The 15,902-nt window shown below is 41.2% G+C and overlaps 1 protein-coding gene across 5 annotated transcripts in view; it reads left to right on the top strand.

The window, feature by feature from the left end:
• Nucleotides 1-15,902, top strand: part of CTTNBP2 (cortactin binding protein 2) — a 1,390,380-nt gene that overhangs the window by 627,360 nt on the left and 747,118 nt on the right. For all 5 annotated transcript variants that reach the window (XM_044088722.1, XM_044088723.1, XM_044088724.1 and 2 more), the window contains exon 3: nt 14,382-14,606. In XM_044088722.1, coding sequence (XP_043944657.1) covers nt 14,382-14,606 — 225 coding nt within the window. The remainder of the gene's footprint in view (nt 1-14,381; nt 14,607-15,902) is intronic.

Below are 15,902 nucleotides of genomic sequence, written 5' to 3'. Positions count from 1 at the left end.
AACTCCTTATGTTTGTGAATATGATGAGTTCAGTTATATCTAAATCTGAAAAAAAAATTGTGGGCAAAATTTTATTCCTGCTTTCTTGGTGAGGGGAGGAAAACACCTCTCTTGCAGTGGTCTTCACCTCTCCATTCACTTACTTAGTAACTTGTTGTTGTCAACTGCAAGGCTGTTGTACTATGAGAAAAGGTAAATTTTCCATGGTGTGACTTCATTTAAAAAGTATACACCTCACACTCAGTTTGTTTGTGTCTTTCGGCTTTTCCCGGTTAGGGGTCGCCACAGCGGAACTCCGGTCCGCTAATGATTGGTAGTTGATTTTTACGTGCCAAGTTACCAGCCCTGACGCACAACCTTCAATGAAGGTATGCCCATTCACGCATGTCTCCACACAGAAGACGCTCTAGCTGTGAATCGAACCGGACAGCGTCTTACTGTGAGGCGACAACGCTACCGCAGCACCACCACCGCGGACACCTCACACTCAGTGATAATTGCAAAATAAGCCATTCAAGTTAGCTTACACTGCTCTTCTTATGCATTACAGTCCTTCATATCCAAGCTTCTTCTTAGGTGAACTATGAAGAGTAACATAAGTGAAAAAACAAAGCACTGTCTTTATATGCTACTCAATTCCATAAAAGACTGGTTGTGTTTAACAGCCAGTAAGAGCAGAAACAATCTCATACTGAAGGAAATAAGTTTGGAATAGTTCTGACTTTACTTGTATTTAGTAGCATCTGCGGTTATTGCACTGGCCAAGAAATTGACTTCACTAGACAAACTATATTCTCTAAAATACAGTAGGGAGAAGTTTACTGCAGACCTAGATAAATGTAAATATGTTTAGTAAAACATAAAGGTACATATACTCAGTGTTATTGACTCACTTGTGCACATTAAAGAGGAATATTGTACTAAGAGTTTTCACATTTCACATACTTAGTCCATAAAGTCCTTTACCGCATGCAATTCCTCTTTTCCTGGAGTGCTACCATTTTAGGCACTGCTGCAGCTATTCAGAATTACAGCTCTCTTCACCAAGTAACTGATAAATTGCTTCCACATTTTCCCTGTTCACCAGAGTATGTGGGAACTAATTGGCAGGGTTCATTTGAAACAATTACAGATGATGTGAAGGAGTTTTTGCCTAATACTGCATGGCAGGTACAGGAGTTGCATTCAGTACTTTGCAGTGCCGTCTGGGTAGTGCGCATAATTCCAGCATGTATAATAACTACCTGTACTTAACAGTGTTGAATGCACTAAGCACTATTTTTTCTCAAAATGTAACTGCCATGTGTGCTCCTTTGGACTAAGATATGAGGATTAACATCTGTTTACAACAGTCGAGCGTCTCCCTAGCACTGGCTGTAATCACTGCCTTCCCACTCACCCGCCCCTACAAATGTATTTCTTCCTTACCAGAGTATTTGTTGTAATTTAAGTCTGATTACAGTGATTTCTGATATCCATTTGTGGTTCGATGCTTACATGGTGTTAGTGATATATTTTTCTCTCTTATCAGTCACTGTAAAATGAAGAGTGCAAAACGTTTATTAGCTCTACTACTTGATTTCCTTTCAAAGGATCGGCACTGTAAACATACAGTAATTTCCATTTTGCATGTTTTCTGTGGTGTACAGCTGGTATTCCAGTTTCTTCTGGACTGAATAAAGATATCTGCTGGCTGTGAATCATCTGAGACATGAAATGAATGAGTTTTTTTTTTATGCTAGAAGGCAAGGGCATGAAATGTCGAAAGAAGCATAATATGCTCTCCGAAAAGAAGATATTTTGGTACCTTACCTCTTTCGACATTTCATATGGCATTTTAGAAAGACATTTCACCTAGAGTAGCAGAATAAAAGACTAAATTATCTCTCCCACAGAAAACATGCTTGAAAACTATTAAATTTAAGCCGTGACCATGTTAACATTATACTGCCCCTGTAAAGACACTTAAACCACAGATTGCAGTTTTAACATGGTGTCTTTATTTGTTTATTTTACTAAATAAAGACTTTTAACTAATTCTAAGTAGAAATGAGAACTATGGATTACAAGGCATGAAATGCTTTGCTGAACAGGATATTTATCAAGATGTGTGAGGGCAGAAACAGAATGGCGTAAACAATGGTGTGACTATAAAGGCAGACACCGGTCATTATTTATGTGCATATCCTTGTTTCCTGCTTCTGTTTTGCGTAATTTATGTGGGGATCTTCAATTTTTACTTCTGTTTTGTACAACCTTTCAGAAGCTTAAAACAATCAGAATTGATGAAAATGTTATTCAGATACTTCAGTAATGTAATTCAAATTACATTTCTTAACCATCGGTATCAATGTCTGTGAATGTTTTCAAAGCTTCAGCCATGGCAGTATTTTGTAAGAGCAGAATTCCTTGTAAAATGCCTGGCAGTGTAGTAGACAGTATCTCCTATAGTTCCAGGGTTTCTTCGGCAAAGCTTTTAAACAGAAACTGTTGCCATAGTCAATCTCCATCAAGGCTTTCCTAAGTCTTCAAATTGTGAGAGATGTCATAAAAGGAGAGAGGACACTTTTATGTATTTTTTGCTTCAACCTTCAGGCATAAGCTTTCCTTTTCCAAGAAAATCTTGAAGGACCCATTTTACGTGACTTTTCTTTTGACGTCTGTGATCCTGTATATAGAAAGTCAACACATACTTCTAGCACAGCACTCCTGACATTAGTATCACTCTGCAAATTCTCTCAGGACTGGCCAGAAGCTGTCACTCCTCTTAAAATTTGTGATGCCTAACTGGTGTCTGCTTATTCAGGCCTGTCTGGTTAATCCCCCAAACTGCTACTGCCGACTTGGTCTCTGTTGCCTGTGCTGTGTTCTACTTTATTAGCCCTATAAGGTAGTCAGTTTCAACATTAATGTTCAGACCATCATTTTTACCCATCGTCGTGTAAGTAGGCATTCTTTTCATTGATGTCTTTGGCCTTGTCTCAAATCTTCACCAAAGTAGACAGTCTGGCTGGAGAGGTTTCATACTTGTCAAAAAATATGGCTCCAGTGAATGTTCTAAGACCACTAAACATAGCCTTGCCAAAGTAGCTCCCATCTTCTCCAAATTTAAAACAACTCTATAAGCACTTTTAAAGTAATTTTCTAATGAAGACAAATCTACCTGTGCACTGCAAAATGTGATACATAAAGTGCTGAACAAACATTCCTCCCCATCAGTGAACATTTTTGGCTTTAGAGCGTTAAAAAAACACATCTTTAAAACACCAGTGTTATGTAGTGTAAACAAATAGCTTTAAACCTCAGTGGCATGAGCAAAGGGAAAGTGTTTAATATGTCCATAGACTTTAAGTGACATGGCATCAAACGTGCCGAGATGCATCTGGTTGCAACTTACCCTGACCGAAGATGACAGCACCATGGGAGAGTTTAAATTTGTCAGTGATACGATTTTAATAAAAAGTTTATGAAACCTTGTGTTAAAATATTGTCCAAAAACATAAGGAGTAACAGCAAGGAAAATGGATTGTGACACTCACTTGATGCCATGAAGTATGTCTAAACATCAGCAGAACACTTTAACATGCATGATATCATTTCGTACTAGTTGAATAGTTTTAAATGTTGAACGTGTCTCTGCTATACCGCATTGTACCCTTAATATTTATTCTAAGCTGATCTCATGTACTTTGTAATTATTGTATTATAAGGCTATTGGTGCTAGCATATGTCTTTGTAAATGTAGTAATATATGAAGTTTGAACTTTTGTATAAATGCATTTAGTGTGCTTGGTCAGTTTAAGTCTGCTTTGCCCTGGCTGTAACTAATTCCAGAGTGCACACTGACTGCATGTGCTTACCGGTGTTGAAGGTCCTGAACATCATTTTGATTTGGAGTTCAGCTTCCATGCTAAGTTGCTGTGGTGTAAGGTACGATGATTAACACCAGCCTACCTCAGTCTACCAGCTCCCGAGCAGTGGCTATAATCACAACCTTCCCAGTCACACACCCTCAATGATGGATTTCTGTTCTTTAACTTAAAAGGGTCTTCCAGCCAGCTCACCTACTCAGTTATCCATGTATTCAGGATGGAAAGAGATCTCCTTCCTTCTATTTCTATTGCTTCTACCTTGGGCCCTGCTTCAGCACCAGATGTTTGAGAGCCAATGTCCTAACCATGTACTCCTGCTTCAGCACCAATGACATCCATCACCTCAGAGCCAGTTCCCCTTTTATATCAGTGACATCAGTACCAATCCCCTGAGTTGCAAGAGGTACTAGATCCTAGACCGCAGGCCTGGGCTAGCTGATACTAATTTCAACCCTGATACCCTCAGGGCCTTTGTTGACTACATCAGGCTTTGATGCCTTGGCACAGAAGATGTCTTTGGGGCTGATATTGATATGAGTGTTACAACCTAATCTACCTCCATAAGTGTCATCCTTATTGCCCATCATCAGCTTCATTCCAGGTTGCCCATCAGTCTAATGACTTGCTTCTGTCTTCTTCACCCCAGAAAGACAGGCAGAGGAGCAGAAAAATGCTGCAGGGACAGGACCACAGAAGCTGACACATATTTCCCTCCTTCACATTCAAACAATTAATTCATAAAGTGTTCCCTGGTAAAAGAGGTACAAAATGAAGCGGCTGGTCTCCCCTACAGAGTCCTCCTCCCTGGATGCCAATCTAGAGTGGGAATCTTCCCCAGTCTCAACCTCAATGACCTCAAATTTGTGAGATCCTTGAGTTAATGTATGAGCAGTGAAGTGATGACACACTGAACCAGTCTCTGTTGGGGAACAAATACTGCACGAGGCTTTCCACCCCACCTACCTTTTGGTTAGTTCCTTGCATGGTTTTACTACCCCACCAACCTTTTGGTTAGTTACTGCTGCAGATCACATGGTTTTGCTGGTCCTTCAGAGTACTTGTAACAAGCCAGATAGGAATTGTAGATATTTCCAAGAAGAACAGACAGGATCATCAGGCTTTCCAATCACCATGAATGCCACAGTAAAGCCCATTAATCTGACTCCATTTTACTAAACATCACCCTTAAGAAAAAGCCTTCTTAAGACACAGCCCACAGCCCAGTGGACTGTTTGACCAATGCACAGTCTTATGCTTTCGACTTGTTTGGAAAGCATTTATATGCATTGGCTCCCCATTGAAAAGGTGGCACACTGGATATGCCTAGTGCCGAAAATCTGAAAAAATAAGACCAAAAACCCAAAGAGGAGCGAATCTCAAAATTTTCTCTTCTCCCAAAAACTTATTTTTGCAGTGGGGGCAAGCCCCTCCTGCACCCCCGTGGAAAGGGCAAGCCCACCAGACACACTAAACACTCCAATACCTGAGTGAAAAGGGAATATTCTGAGAAATGGCATCTCAGACTTAGTATATGGAAGTCCGATCTTTTGGTCATTCAGTCTCCATATTTCAGGACTTGCTTTAGCAGGTCTCAGCATTTCAAACAGTTACTATATGCATCAAGTACCTTTTCTTTAAGGACTCTACTTGACATTCATGACCCATTTTCATCATGATTTGGTTGAGAAAAAATCTGTGTTGCTGAATATGTTGCTGTTTGAGAAACTACAATGAAAGCTAATATCCCAGGTGACTATTTTAGCTAATATATCTAAACTCTTCCCTGAGGTTGTGATGTAGTACAGGTGGCAGAGAAGCATGTGCAGCTGGCTGAGGCATCACTAGTTGCCATCACTCCTGGCTCAGACATTTTAACTTTGAGGACAGTTTTAAGGTGTCTTTCACAAACTGCTCACATGATGTCTTGTCTTGATTTAGGCTGCCGATGTAGAAGAACCTGCAAAAGAGCAAGCAGGAAGGGTAGATGCTCACAATTGTGGTGTAAGGTTTTCCACTCTGTAGAGAACATTTACTCATAACCAGATGAGTATGCAATACCTGCTGTTTAAGAAGGGCAACAGCTCCCATTCATGCATTGTTCATATAGACATCAGTGTAGATGCACTGGTTTCCAGAGTGGAGGCCATCCTAGGGGTAGAGGTGGCCCACAAAATCATGAATTTCAAAGTCCTTCATCTCCTAGTCCCAGAATCCCTGAGGACTTGTGCATCTCTTCTGCTCTGGAAGTAGACAGTGATTGAAACTCCCTGTACCTTCTTCTCCTAGTCCCAGAATCTCTGAGGACTTGTGCATCTCACCAGCTCTGGAAGTAGACAGCAATCGAAACTCCCTGTACCTTCTTCTCCTAGTCACAGAATCCCTGAGGACTTGTGCATCTCTCCTGCTCTGAAAGTAGACAATGATTGAAACTCCCTGTACCTTCTTCTCCTAGTCACGGAATCCCTAAGGACTTGTGCATCTCTCCTGCTCTGGAAGTAGACAGTGATCAAAACTCCCTGTACCTTCTTCTCCTAGTCACAGAATCCCTGAGGACTTGTGTATCTCTCCTGCTCTGGAAGTAAACAGTGATTGAAACTCCCTGTACCTTCTTCTCCTAGTCCCAGAATCCCTGAGGACTTGTGCATCTCTCCTGCTCTGGAAGTAGACAGTGATTGAAACTCCCTGTACCTTCTTCTCCTAGTCCCAGAATCCCTGAGGACTTGTGCATCTCTCCTGCTCTGGAAGTAGACAGTGATTGAAACTCCCTGTACCTTCTTCTCCTAGTCCCAGAATCCCTGAGGACTTGTGCATCTCTCCTGCTCTGGAAGTAGACAGTGATTGAAACTCCCTGTACCTTCTTCTCCTAGTCACAGAATCCCTGAGGACTTGTGCATCTCTCCTGCAGTGGAAGTAGACAATGATTGAAACTCCCTGTACCTTCTTCTCCTAGTCCCAGAATCCCTGAGGACTTGTGCATTTCTCCTGCTCTGGAAGTAGACAGCGATCAAAACTCCCTGTACCTTCTTCTCGTAGTCACAGAATCCCTGAGGACTTGTGCATCTCTCCTGCTCTGGAAGTAGACACTGATTGAAACTCCCTGTACCTTCTTCTCCTAGTCACAGAAATCCTGAGGACTTGTGCATCTCTCCTGCTCTGGAAGTAGACAGTGATTGAAACTCCCTGTACCTTCTTCTCCTAGTCCCAGAATCCCTGAGGACTTGTGCATCTCTCCTGCTCTGGAAGTAGACACTGATTGAAACTCCCTGTACCTTCTTCTCCTAGTCACAGAATCCCTGAGGACTTGTGCATCTCTCCTGCTCTGGAAGTCGACAGTGATTGAAACTCCCTGTACCTTCTTCTCCTAGTCACAGAATCCCTGAGGACTTGTGCATCTCTCCTGCTCTGGAAGTAGACACTGATTGAAACTCCCTGTACCTTCTTCTCCTAGTCACAGAATCCCTGAGGACTTGTGCATCTCTCCTGCTCTGGAAGTAGACACTGACTGAAACTCCCTGTACCTTCTTCTCCTAGTCCCAGAATCCCTGAGGACTTGTGCATCTCTCCTGCTCTGGAAGTAGACAGTGACTGAAACTCCCTGTACCTTCTTCTCCTAGTCCCAGAATCCCTGAGGACTTGTGCATCTCTCCTGCTCTGGAAGTAGACAGTGATTGAAACTCCCTGTACCTTCTTCTCCTAGTCCCAGAATCCCTGAGGACTTGTGCATCTCTCCTGCTCTGGAAGTAGACAGTGATTGAAACTCCCTGTACCTTCTTCTCCTAGTCACAGAATCCCTGAGGACTTGTGCATCTCTCCTGCTCTGGAAGTAGACACTGATTGAAACTCCCTGTACCTTCTTCTCCTAGTCACAGAATCCCTGAGGACTTGTGCATCTCCCCTGTTCTGGAAGTCGACAGTGATTGAAACTCCCTGTACCTTCTTCTCCTAGTCACAGAATCCCTGAGGACTTGTGCATCTCTCCTGCTCTGGAAGTAGACACTGATTGAAACTTCCTGTACCTTCTTCTCCTAGTCACAGAATCCCTGAGGACTTGTGCAACTCTCCTGCTCTGGAAGTAGACAATGATTGAAACTCCCTGTACCTTTTTCTTCTAGTCACAGAATCCATGAGGACTTGTGCATCTATCCTGCTCTGGAAGTAGACTGTGATTGAAACTCCCTGTACCTTCTTCTCCTAGTTACAGAATCCCTGAGGACTTGTGCAACTCTCCTGCAGTGGAAGTAGACAATGATTGAAACTCCCTGTACCTTCTCCTCCTAGTCACAGAATCCCTGAGGACCTGTGCATCTCTCCTGCTCTGGAAGTAGACAGCGATCGAAACTCCCTGTACCTTCCTCTCCTAGTCACAGAATCCCTGAGGACTTGTGCATCTCTCCTGCTCTGGAAGTAGACACTGATTGAAACTCCCTGTACCTTCTTCTCCTAGTCACAGAATCCCTGAGGACTTGTGCAACTCTCCTGCTCTGGAAGTAGACAATGATTGAAACTCCCTGTACCTTCTTCTCCTAGTCACAGAATCCCTGAGGACCTGTGCATCTCTCCTGCTCTGGAAGTAGACAGTGATTGAAACTCCCTGTGCCTTCTTCTCCTAGTTACAGAATCCCTGAGGACTTGTGCATCTCTCCTGCTCTGGAAGTAGACAGCAATTGAAACTCCCTGTACCTTCTGTGTGACAGGGGATCATGAAGAGCTTTTGGATCTGAGAGATAGTATCCACAAGCTACAACATTCCCTTTATATGTCTTCCCACTCCTGTCTTTTTACCCCATGTAGACATCTCACTCCATCAAAATGACAAAGCCAAACTAGAGGTGGCAATTGGCAAACCTCTTAACATAATCTGTCACCCAAGAGGCCCAGCAGACACATTAATGTGCATATACAAGATTCTTTTTAGTTCCCAATAAGATTAAAGACCTCAGGAATGTATTACAACTGAGCAACTTAAATGAACATGTTGTTGTTGTTGTTGAGTCTTTTGGCTTTTCCCGGTTAGGGGTCGCCACAGCGGAACTCCGGTCCGCTAATGATTGGCAGTAGATTTTTACGTACCGAGTTGCCGGCTCTGATGCACAACCTTCAACGAAGGTACGCCCATTCACGCATGTCTCCACACAGAAGACGCTCTAGCTGAGAATCGAACAGGACAACGTCTTACTGTGAGGCGACAACGCTACCGCAGCACCACCACCGCAGTTCAACTTAAATGAACATGTAAAGAAAAATGTTTACAGAAGGGAGATGTGATTGCCTAGATCTCCATAATACATGACTGCACATAAAGATAGCCAAAACATATAGAAGATTCGTTCACTGCAGGGCTGGAGACAGTTGCTATCAATTCCAAGGCTTTGCACTTGATGTCATCACAGCCCATAGAGTATTCGGTATATGTGTGAATGCCATGACAACTTATCTGATCCAGAAGGGAGCATGTGTTTTGCCTCATCTGAGTAACTCTTATTAGCAGACACAATAAGTGAGTCACTGGTTTGAATAATTACAGTTGTCCAAGTCCTTAAGAATTTCAGTAACACTACAAAGTACCAGCTTTCACAGAATGCCACCTGAAGACAATGACCTGTATCATCAATCTTAATCTAGACAGAATCTTGAGTCTTCAGCCTAATGTGCTTTTGCTCCTGTCTTCTCCTAAGGTGACAGCTGCTGTAAGCCTTAAGGTTCTTGGTCTGACAGCAGCAGCAATTGACTTGGTCTCCTTTGCAGGGTACCATATGATGGTCCACCAGTAGATACTCAGGTTCAGTCCTGAGAATCTTTCAATTCAGATGCCAAGTGTTGCTAGTATTATATTCAGTGGTGGCTTCACCAGGACAATCTTTCCCAGGGCTGTATATTTGTAACTCATTCTCCCAGTATAACTGTCACAATGTATGGATCTGCCCTTGGATGGTTTAGGACAGAAAGTCTAAGGGATTTGCTCACAACAAGAAACCTTCCTGAATATCAGTGTCCTGGAGATGAGTGTGTTCTTCCTAATGTGACACACACAGATATAAGTGACTGACCTCTGACAATATCACTTTGGTTTGGTGCATCAAAAAGCAGGGCAGAATCCTGTTCTTTCCCTTCTGTCATGGCACCATGTCAACTCATCATTTTCTGATAAAAACTTATATCACCACTCAGATCAATACCTGGTAAACAAGCTCAGCCAGTTTTGTGATGCCTACTTACTGGTCCATCAGTTAGTGGTGAATGCCATCTTCCACCACTGGCATACACCTTGCTGTGACGTGTTCACATCCCTGATGAATTCCAAATGCAGTAGTTACTTTTTCTTAATTCTCCTACATAGACTCCCTAAGACACTCTGTTCCAGCAGTGACCTTTGGGTCTCTTCTTCACATTTCTCCCAGTTCCACTTTTAATGAAGTTTCTTTAGAAACCCAACATACACAACCCAAAGTCATTCTTATAGCCTCTTTATAAGTCAAACAGGTATGGTTCCCTCTACTAATCTCTCATGTATTTGGTAAGCCTCACCAGAATACCCAGTCCCTCAGATTAACTGCATGGTTTCTCCAGTTCCCTGATGGCTATGCACTCATGTTACTCTGCTTGGGTGGTCTAGATATTTACAGCATCCCAGTTACCTTCCACTTGGAAAAGATACAGAATTAAATGCGCAAAACTGTCATTATGGGTGAAAGATCAAGGTCTATAGTCTTTCTCAGGTCCAATTCCCAGTTCAACAGTTTTATTTAATATTGTTGATTAAAGCTTCACCTACTGTACAATCAAAGTTCATTTAGCAGCCATTTCTAACTTTCACCAAAGAAAAAAATGTATATCTTTGTCATCTATAAACGTTTGTAAAGCATGTATTTAAGGGACTTTCTTGCCTGGGCTTCCCATAAGGGAAGATATTCCTCCAAGGGATTTAAGCTTTATGGTTGAAAAATTTAAATGCTTCCAGTTAAACCCTCTAGTAAAATAGTTCTCAAGTATTTCTCTTGAAAGGCACTTTTTCCTGTGGCAGTAACCTCAGCTAGAAGAGTTTTAGAATTCAATGTCTCTGAATGTCCATATAGTATATTCCATAAAGGCAGACTAGCCTTCAGTGCAGGCTTACAGGTGGTGCCAAAGATGGCAACAGAAGTTAACTTTAACCAGTTAACACTTACATATTCTTCCCTTGGTACTCCATTAAATCAGGGAGAGTACTTGCTTCATTTGTTAGATGTTTCTTAGAAACGGTGCTTCCATTAGGGTACAACAAAAGATATCAGAAAAGATGAGTAACTGTTTGTCTCTTTTGCATCATTGAAAGTAGGACAGAAGATATGTAATGTGTTTCTGTCCAGGTGTGTCTCAAACTTAATTGTTTTTTTGCTGTGGGAAATTCATCTAGAGACAAGACTACATCTTTAACCCTTTTTTAAAAACTCTTCGGTGGTAATGTCTGTGTCACTGCCATTTGGGCTTCTCTGCACACTTGCAAGGTACTATAAGCTTTATGCGATCTCAGGGTCTGCATCTAGAGCTGCCTTTTGAGCTACCCTTCTTCATAGCATTCTCTCCTGATGCAACCCAAGAGGAGAAGCTGGGGATTCTATCCTGTTGTTGAAATAAATGGACTGGATCATGTCAGATAAATAAGTTGCGTATTTAATATAACATAAGATTTTCATTTTCATCACCGTCAACAACCTATTCCCTTCCCTTTATATATCCTTCCTTTTTTATATATCCTTCCTTTTTTATATATCCTTCCTTTTTTATATATCCTTCCTTTTTTATATATCCTTCCTTTTTTTACTGTAGGAATAGCCCTGAGGCCATCTGACTTCCTTTGAGTCTGTGTTGAGCTTAACATAACCTCAAGATGAACACAAGGGAAGCTGTGATACATGTTCAGAGATAGGGGAGGAGTTTTAATGTCTAGGGGAGTCTTAAAGGTACAGTGTGACAACTGCATGTGGTTAAAATGTACTAGTATATGTACTAGTGTTGAAATAGAGGGACATGCATTGTGAAGATCATTTTATTAACTATATAGCTTTAATTTAAACCAATGAATTTCAATTAAAGTATGTTTTTTATGCTTTGCATCTTTGGTAACTAAAATTGTTGGTATTATACTGACACAGTTCTCATGGTCTTTCAGGGCACAGCAACTGCAGACCTCTGACCAGTGACCATATGCTTTAACATGTCTGACAAGAAACACATAGTTCTGTTGTGTGACAATAGGTTGGCTGCATGTATCCATGACTTAAAAAAAGATGAGCTTTTCCATTGCACCTGCCAGCTGTAAATTCAGAACCCTGAAAAACAGTAGTTATCCTGGACTGCACCATCCTTAGTCAGGTTTGACATTTGTAACTCTACTGACTTCTCAGTCTGCAGGCTTTGAAAATAGAGGCATAGCTACAGTGGGGTAATGGAGGCAGCCACTTCGGATTCAAATGCCAGTATCGCATGTGCAGGCATAATTAAAATGCTATAGTGCTCTGTATCTTCAGTTCGTTCAGAAATGAATGACATAATTGTATTTGTTGCAGTCAGAACCTAGGTAATGTAGCACTCTGTGTGGGGCTTTTATCTTAACCTGTATCAGATGCTTACAGTAAATGAAACACAAACGAAACAAGCATTATGTTACATTTAAAAGGAGAGAAGCGCTTGTTTTTTTCTCCTCAAGTTCAAGTTTTTTTTTTTGCATTTTAACTTAAACTTTAAAAGACGGGTGGCGGGGGGGGGGGGGGGCTGATGCAAGTCTGGTTGAAAATCTTGAAAGTACCTGAGGTTGAAAACATCTTTGTACTAAATAAGGAAGTATAGAGGTGAGCAAGGTCCCCCTTTTAATTTATCTTATTTCTTCCTAAACCTCTTACTACAGCTTTAAGTACCCCAGTCAAAGGCCACATGCAGAAAAGACACTCTGATATTTAAGTTCCAGTCCTCACTTTCCCACTTCATGGCACTGTTGATGCCAAATGCATGATTGTCATGTACCAGGAAAAGACAACTTCCTCCACCTATTATTTGTTTCTTATATGATTCCTTCCTGTTCTGACACTGGGATGGTAACTGCTACCCAAACACTCACTGGCAATGATTCTGATTGTGGGACACAAATAATGACTGTTCTGCCAGCTGGCCAGTTTGTAGACAAAAAAAGATCTTTATTATTTTTTTCCTATTTTCCTGAAATTATGAAAACGATTGTTAAGCTACTTGTGTTCCAGTCCTAACACCTAGTACAGCAGTGCACACTAGGGGGTCTGGTGGTTGTGATGGAAGGGAGTGATGTTCCAGTGAGGCAGCACAGCTCAGGATGGTAATCACTGCACAGTGTGGTGATGTAAGACAGCATCTGTAAGTACAATATGTCTTACCAAGGGTAACAGAAAGGCTTACTTCACCTTCACAAATCTCTTTAAACAACTGCACTGTGATCTGCCATCATGCTTGACTACAATTTATAAAGGAATCACAGGCATTAAGAATGACTGTGGATTGCGCTTCATTTCCATGTTATAGTAATGAGGGGATCTCCAGTTCATGAGCATCATAGTATGGGTGTGTAACATGATAGTGTGTGATGACATCATAGGGGACTCCATTGCTGGCAAGGATTTTCCTGCTGTTGGGGGGGGGGGGGGCGGTTGATGGAAGAGTGATAGAGCTAGTATGCTGCTCGGGAATTTCTGCTGAGAACTGTACTACCAAGACAGGGAGGTCAGTGCACCCACAAAGGTGAAAACAGTCTTTTGTGTGCCGTTTGACTCTCATCGGTTGCAGTCATGGGACCAGTGTATGCAATACTGCTGTGCTGTTGTGAACTGCATACAGTTAGGTGATATGTTGGTATGCACTGGTAACTGGTGGTTTGGGTTCTATTAAAACACAATGCAGCATGCCTAGGCACTTGGGTCTTGCTCCATTGTGCAGAGTGTTTTATGACTTTCAACATGATTTTGTGTACCATTCCATGAGGCGCAGGTATTACTTCAGAATGCACTGCTTTTATAAATGCTGCTTCAGTCTTCAAATGGTTCATGCACTTGTGGCATATGTGTCACATCCGGTCATGCTGATTTGTATTTTAAACCTGGAAAAATAACAGTATGATAAACTGTAAATGTAACTATGATAAGATGTTCTCGCTTTCTCTTCAGAATGAAGATCTCATGTTCTCTTACATCCCTTAAGTGCGAGATTTCCAAGTCATCTATTTGAAGCCTAAGTGAACAGAATGAGTAAGAGAGGTTGAAATATTCTAAACTGCACGGGCATGCATGTCAGCAACAAAGTATTAACAGTTGGTAATATAAACTTTAATTGACAAGCATAATCATTTTAGGGTGTCCTATTTCATGTTGCGTAGGGCTGTAAGTCATAGAACATGTCAAACAATTAATTATCTTAAGCTCTCTTGTGCAAATCACTGGATGATCACTTACTGTCAATTGTCACAAGTAGTAAATTCCCATATAAATTTTCCATTTGGTAATGTTTTAGGCACGAAGGAAAGAGGTGTTTATCCAGGAGCGATATGGAAGATTTAGTCTTGGAGACCCTTTCCTGGCTTTGCAGAGAGACTATGAGGCAAGTGCTGGAATTAAAGAGAAGAAATCCATATGCTCCAGTCCTATTCAAATTCTTGAAGCTATCATGGCTCATTGCAAAAAAATGCAAGAAAGAATGTCCGCACAACTGGCAGCTGCAGAAAAAAGACAAAATAAGGTAAACTTAAAGATTCTGTTTTATTTTATTTGTATTATTTTTCATCCTTGTATTGAGCTAGTTGGAACCCCACCAAGTAGTTTGGAACTCATTACATCAGACTTTTCCTAGATTTGAATTTTCATTTACAGCATCAACCTTAACTTTCCTAACATAAGTAAACATGAGTGCACTGTCTTAAACTTCACTTAGAAGAACCAGAGCAGTTTGACATACATTGTTTGCTTTTTTGTTATTTTTCTTGTTGTTGTGTGTTTATTCTTAATACAAAATTGTACTTTTATTCCTTGACTGTATGTTGTTCCTAAAACATTTGCTGAATAACTGTGAATCAGACAGTTGTTAATGTTAATCAGTGAACGACATCCCAATGAAGGATTCAGACTGTGACGTTCGTCTGTTACTGACCGAGCATATCACCTTTAATCCCCTGTGTGGAAGTATCGCTACTAATAATTATGTATGATATTCCAGACTTATTGTTTTACATATTTCTGGACTGATGAGTCATTTTGTAGCTGTTATGTGTTGGTTGGCTCATATAACAACTGTTGTGTTTTACTGTACCATTTAAGTATTAACATATGAGTACAGACTATATTAATATTATACTTTGTTCGCTGTCATTGGCTAAGTTGAGAATTACGTTTTCATGTTTTATTTCCTTCTTTTTGTTTGTGATAGTCCCACACATAGAGTACACACACACACACATACACACACACACACACACACATATATATATATATATATATATATATATATATATATATATATATATATATATGTATATGTATATATATATATATATATATATATATATATATATATGATCATGGGATCATAGGAAGTTACTAGGCCATTGGCCCTGAAGCCTTAACAAGCTTAGCCAAGAATTTAGCCCATGTTCCAACAAGTCAGCACCCTATGCCACTGTCCAGCAGGCACACAGGGGTGTATTTTCTGTTCCCCATCCAGTTATCCAGGTTGCACTTAAAAAGGTTTAATGAGGTACTCTGCTTTACATGGAGAGGGAGTCTATACCACAAAAGGGGAGTCTCTAGGACACAAATCTGTCCCACCATCAAGTCCCATTCATGTCAAAGACCAGGTTGAGGTCACACATGCGGGTTACTTGAGTGGAGCTTGATTTGCGGATATGCAGCAGTCCCATCAGGGAGGGGTTTGAAATTGCTTTGTATGCCAGACAGAGGTCACCTCTGAGGAGTCTGTAAAAGACTGAGTAGAGGGGCCCGGCTTTTAGCCTATCTGTGTAGGGTAGATGTTTGAGGCCCT

The sequence above is a fragment of the Protopterus annectens genome, chromosome 11.part0 (assembly GCF_019279795.1).
Source record: "Protopterus annectens isolate FY-2018-M chromosome 11.part0, PAN1.0, whole genome shotgun sequence".
Lineage (NCBI taxonomy): Eukaryota > Metazoa > Chordata > Ceratodontiformes > Protopteridae > Protopterus > Protopterus annectens.
The sequence above is the reverse complement of the archived record's forward strand: the minus strand, read 5'-3'. Positions and strand labels throughout refer to the sequence as shown.